This window comes from Pundamilia nyererei, unplaced genomic scaffold (assembly GCF_000239375.1).
Source record: "Pundamilia nyererei isolate P.nyererei 1_Seehausen unplaced genomic scaffold, PunNye1.0 scaffold00104, whole genome shotgun sequence".
Lineage (NCBI taxonomy): Eukaryota > Metazoa > Chordata > Actinopteri > Cichliformes > Cichlidae > Pundamilia > Pundamilia nyererei.
The window spans coordinates 203,548-209,681 of NW_005187505.1; the positions used below are offsets into that span (position 1 = coordinate 203,548).

Here is a 6,134-nt window from a genome sequence, read left to right on the forward strand (position 1 = left end):
AGTTTTTTAAAAACAAACAAACATTTATTTCATGGCATGCATCAAAGAAAGATTTGGTTGGTTATTTCCGTTTGTTTCATTTTGCCCCTCTCACCTCTCTCTTTTCCAGCCTGTCTGCCTTCGGGATGACTGTCTGTTCAACCACAAGCTCCTGGAGAACAACCGGGACGTGTACTACTCCAGCCGGACCGGCATCTTGTTCAACCTGGAGGGCTCCCGACAGGTGTACTCGGCGGGTCAGAACCTGCCGCAGACCTCCCTCTTCTTGCCCAGGAAAAACACCGTACCACTGGAGCGCCTCCTTCTGCACAGGGAGAAGAGAAACCGAGGGCAGACAGAAGAGGGTTCGGACTCCCAGGCCGTGCCCGAGGAGCTGGAGGAAAGGGAGGTGGAAATGGAGACGGAAATAGAAACAGAGGTCGGGGATGACGGACGCAACGTGTCCCGGGAGAAACTCGCGGCTCCATCCAGCCAAGACCCCTGGAACGTGCACTTCTCCAACCCGGCCAGCCCCCGGAGCGCCGGGACAGTTGGCTGAGAAAGACCACGGTAGCCTTCAGTTAGTCTACGTGAGTCTATAGTTTAACATTTTAGTTTAGATCATACAAGAGAAAAAATATTAACATGAGACTTCATGGAAAAATGAAAGCAGAACAATAAGGTCGTTCCCTCTTTTTCACACTGACTTAAAAACTTTTTTAGTCACGAATCATTCAGCAATGCAGTGTGTTTATACACTGAATGTACAAACTTGACTTGCAACTCTTTTTGCACAATTTATATTGTCTTTAAATTCACCTGCGCCTGCAGCCTTCTCTTTCCTTTTAATTTAGTTTTCACGCAGTTGTAAATATAGATTTTAAGTCGAGGGACGTGTGTTTTAACCTGTATTCACTTTTAAAATAATATCTTAGGTGTCCAGATGTTCCAGCTGGCATGCTCTCACGCTGAGCATTGATCAGGATTTCTTTCGGAATACTATTTGGTTTCTCTCACAAAATCACCAGAGCCCTTCAAATTAATTACCCCCAAATCAGTGTACATGTGTGCGCAATCTTTGATTTTGTGGTTTCTTCTCAATGAGGTTTTTACAGCTGATCTGAGAAACCCACATTTCAAAAGTGACACTGATATTTTTTCCCATGATAGAAGCTCAACTTAGCCTGCATCTAGAATACTGAAGGCACCATTTAATGGTTTAAAACAAAAAGAAAGCGATATATATATGACGAACATACTATAAAGTTTTTATTTGGTAGGTTAAGATTAAATATTTGAAAGTCCTGTGCGGTTTTTAACTTCTTAAATTGGAATTAAACAGGGAAATCCCACAACTTTTCACTGCCATCACTCATTTGTGTATCCTCCACCAGTCTTTAATACATGACTTGAAGGAATATATGTACGGGGTAAATAACCTTTACAGATGTCAACTCCTAACTCCAGTTATGTGACTTTTACAGGTGCTGGGCGCCACCAGCAAACACAAAAAAACAGTCCCAAAGAGTATTTATTTATTTAAATCCATTCCTTTGTTTTATTTATTTGTGAGACAGTTCAAATGTACATAAAGGGAAACTTGGTTTGTCTTTGAATGTATGAGCTGGGGTCTTGGATGGAGTGTTGCTTGAATTTGGGACAAAATAAAGTAATAAAAGAAAATACGTTCTGTGTTTGTGAGTTGTTTTTGTGTGCTCTCTTTTTGGTAAATCTGTTAATGTTTTACTTTAAAGGTATTTTTCATACCATATGTGTTGATTAAGTTCAGTTACTTTAGATAACAGCAAACAACAGTTTAACTCTTTTATAATCTTTGAAGCAAAGCTGCAAATGTAATATGTAAGACTGATGATCTAATCAAGAAGAAATTATCCAAATATGTTAGCTTATTTATAAAACTAGCCATTTTCTTTCATGTGAAGCACTACTGACCATCGACCAGTCTTTGTTTGTACCTCACTTAAGGTAAAGCAATGTTAGATGGTGCAATGCTTATCCCACATATCTTGAGAGATTATAGATCTTCTTTTCAGGCTTCTGAAGTTAACTGAATGTGACATTTTTCATGATGCTTGTAGCATTTAGAGTCAACATAAGACTTTGTGAGCTCTACCAAGAAAAAAAAAACTTCTCATGGGAAAGAAAACTTAAATGTAGATGTGTTAGTGTGACCTCAAGAGGTCCAGAATTTTGGGGGGAGCTTCAAAGCACTTTAAACATGTCTTTTTCTTCCTTCACACAGACTCTAATCCAACAGTTGCTACTAAATTATGCTTGATTTTGAATGCTGAGTGGCAATGAGCTTTTAAAAACTGTAATAGCTCTCTATATGAGGTTCATACTGTAGATGTATTGGATGTAATTTATATGTTAGGATCCCTGTAGTGATTTAGGTTAGTATGATCACGTATGTTAAGAATTTCCATGTTGTATTTGGTGTGTATAATGTGACATTTGGACTTCTTTTTAAAAGCCGTAAACAGTTTTGGGGGAGTTCCATTTCACAAATACCTATTTTATATATCATTATGCTGGAATTTGTATTTTAATATATTTGTGAATAAACTGAAACTGCATGAGAGTGGTATCCATGACGCCCTGTCAGAGTTTGCAAGTTGTTTTTTTTTAAGGATATCTGTTACTTTGACCTACCGAGAGACTCACAACAGGATATTAAAAATAGGTGGAAGCAGCAAAACTGATCTCCCATCAGCACTTAAAGACATCCAACATGGATTCAAAAGAAATTGAAAATGCTGACTTAGCACCGTAACCGTAGCAGAGGATGTAGCACCAGTAATTCCAACAAATCCTTCAATGCAAACAACAGCAGCCGTTTGTGTCTGCCCTCAAATACGACAAGTTTCCCAAAAACATAACACCCCCCCTCTTATTCATTATTCTAACATTATAAAATCCAGTGCACTAACTTTTAGCATTAGCATTAGATTGAATGATATCTCTAAACATGCTTTGTTTTCCTGCTGGAAGCAGCCATCAGTAGATGCCGTGTTCATAAATGGATGATCAGCAAAAATACTCATGCAGGGTGACTATTAACCCTACACCAGCATGAATGTTGATAGAAGCCAAGATGGACCAATGCTTTCATGCCGTTCTCATCAAATTCTGATCCCACCATCTGAATGTGGCAGCAGAAATGGACTCATCAGACCAGATGACTCCAATCTTCTCTGGTCTCATTTTGGTGAACTGTGAAAATTGTAGCCTCAGTATCCTGTTCTGAACTGGAGTGTGGTCTTCTACTGCTGTAGCCCATTAAGAGATGCTCTTCTGCTCTATTCATAACACATGCCTTTGTGTTAAATTGGTTTTCATCAGTTTTTCAGTTATACACAGCTATTGGGAATAAATCAGACCATGGTTTATTGATTGAGGTCATCATGAGCTGCATCAGCCATTTATTGGAGATAAAATGATGTCAGACAACATAAAAAGATCTTATGAATATGTAGCACCCAGAAAAAAAGACAATACATCCACAAATGTCTTGCAAGTAATTTCACAGCATTCTGTGATTTGTGCAACTTGTTTTTTCCCTCATTACTTGTGATTGTATGAAATGTTTAACACAAACTCAAAGTATCAGTGCTCTCACGAAATATTGCACACAATAAAATGAGCAGCAGCACAACTGCCACACAGGAAATGCCACAATACATTAAATACTTCAAACTTTGGTGTAACACAATAAAAGAGGCAATTTAATGATCAGTTATTAAACAATTTAAATATGAAAGGTCACCTTACTGGCCTACAGCTGGACAGACATGGTTTCATGATGAAACAGAACTGTACACCGAATCTGAGCGTTGATCCACAGTGAAACACAGCGACTGAGAAAACATGAATTACCCTGTGCAACGTAGCCTTCAGTTACCTGTGCTAGATTAGTGCTTATAATAGTTCCATCATCCATCAGATAGTGTGTACATATACACACACACAAGCAGAGAACATCTACCTCTTTATTTTCTTTTGTGCTATTCACCATCTGCGAGGTTCTCCAGGTGGTCCTTCCTGTTGGTAAAAACACAGCGAGCAGCGGAGAGGACTGGCCCAGACTCAGACTCACTCAGAGTGAGAATGAAGCGGCTGATGCCCGTGTTCGGACAGGGTGAAAACACTTGCTGCATTTTCGCCCCTGCAGGTAGAGCGCAATTTAAGTCCTCCACAAGGTGCCAGATGGCCACACGAATGTAAGCGCCGTGGCTCACCACCAGAGTGTGGACAAGCACGCCCTGAAGGCCGTCATCAGCTGAGCAGCGGGGAGGGGTGTTGGAGGCAACGGCCGCGGTCCCCTGGGCGACATCTCCAGATGCTGAAGCTCCTGAAGAGGCAGCCGGTCCTGATGAGAGGTGCTCATCCAGCATTTGCTTGAAAAGAGCTTTGAGGAATTTTTTGAATCGCAGCTTCACCTGAAAGCAACATGACAGGGAAGCTCAGAGAGCCATTCGTTTTTCCATGTAATTTTCAGTCCTCGTACCTACTGTATATTAAAACATCAGAGCTGCTGTGAATACTAGATTTAAAAAAACAAAACAAAAAAAAAAACAACCTTCAACCAAAAGGCCAAAAAAAATTTGATCACTGCAGCATTTCCACTGGAGAGATTTGCTTTTTTCATCTTTGGTTTAAAAAGTCAGACTTTGATTTATCCAACTCAAACTGAGTTTATGCAGAAAATATAATATATTTATCTACTGATTTATCAATCAATCTAGTCCAACTTTGTCTGTGGAAGTTCTTACATTCAACTCAGTATAAAGCATGAACTCACATTTTTTTTATGGATTCATTCATTCATCCTTTCTAGTTTGCCCTCAAACATATTTATTTCTTGTTCAGCCATTCTCTATAAACCCAGCCACGCTTAAACAGAAGTCATTACAGACTTTAAATGATGCCTCCCTCATTTTCATGCTGAAGCAGAAAAGCATAAGAATAGAAAAAAGTGAGAATGAAGAAACAGAAATAAATGCATCCACCACATTCACAGGTTACTGCCCATAAAACAACAAATGTGACCTCAACCTTAAGGACAGTTATGCTGAAGACCAATTAGGTGATCATGTTCATTTCACCAAAATCTGACCAAATACTATAGTAAGAGAGCAGGACAGTTGTGGGATAAGCTCATCAGTTCTACAATTGGATGAGCTAAAAATAACTGAAGGGGATGAATAATTAAATCAAAGGTAAATAAATTAGAAAATTAAGACAAAGGTAGATAAATAGAACAGAAATAAATAGTAACTCCGTTATCATTAACTCAATTTCTTTACTATTACCACTGATGTTGCCATTTCGGTCCTCTATAAATTTTAGGTTAATGTATGAAAATGGCCCCTGAAAAGCTCTAGACTGCTGGTCAGAGAAAATACAGGGTGGGCCTTTTATATGGATGCACCGTAATAACGTGGGAATGGTAGGCGATATTAGAGCACCAAGCACACCATTGTTTTCCTTGTGACATCACCAATAAGTTTGATGTGTCACATGGCCCTCTTCCTATTGGAAAAACAAAAGTTGTATCCAAGATGGCCGACTTCTAAATAGCCACCATGGTCACCACCCATCTTGAGGAGTTTGCCCCCTCACATATACTAATGTGCCACAAACAGGACTTTAATATCACCAACCATTCCCATGTTATTACAGTGTCTTCCGGATCTTCACCGGGTCTCCCGCTATACATTACCAAGCACCTAAATATAAGGAAACACCGGAACAAAAAGCTAGGTAAGTCTGACCGTCTTATTTCTGCAGCCACTGTAAAACCATAAGGCGTTTCTTCCGTTTCACCACAACATATACATTTCATGTAAAGAAGATCCCCTGTACGTGAATATTCAATTTGGCACGATCCCGAAATGAGCATGCCTTTCTCTAGACACGGATGAAACTACTACAGCCCCTGCAGCATTATTATCAAAATTACTTCAAGACATAAACCTTGACTTGCTTCACACTCAGTTTACTGTGCCCCTCAAGGTCACGGCTGGCTTGAGTCTGTTAAATCACATGTCAACTCCTCGGACCTCTGCGTCCGGTATTACTCTTTTCTCACAAATAAGTGTCTCTCAAAATGATCCTCTGATCATAACCTATTT

At 39.6% G+C, this 6,134-nt stretch overlaps 2 protein-coding genes across 4 annotated transcripts in view; one reads left to right on the forward strand and one right to left on the reverse strand.

Annotated features, from left to right (window-relative positions):
- fgf23 (fibroblast growth factor 23) overlaps positions 1 to 549 on the forward strand; it is a 1,547-nt gene extending 998 nt beyond the window's left edge. The window contains exon 3 of the mRNA XM_005740790.1: positions 110 to 549. Within this exon, the coding sequence (XP_005740847.1) occupies positions 110 to 538 (429 nt within the window). The 3' untranslated portion in view covers positions 539 to 549. The remainder of the gene's footprint in view (positions 1 to 109) is intronic.
- A 2,844-nt stretch (positions 550 to 3,393) lies between these two features.
- The window catches only part of LOC102199103 (fructose-2,6-bisphosphatase TIGAR B-like), a 10,111-nt gene continuing 7,370 nt past the window's right edge, over positions 3,394 to 6,134 (reverse strand). For all 3 annotated transcript variants that reach the window (XM_005740791.1, XM_013912840.1, XM_005740792.1), the window contains one exon: positions 3,394 to 4,439. In XM_005740791.1, the coding sequence (XP_005740848.1) occupies positions 4,005 to 4,439 (435 nt within the window). In that variant the 3' untranslated portion in view covers positions 3,394 to 4,004. The remainder of the gene's footprint in view (positions 4,440 to 6,134) is intronic.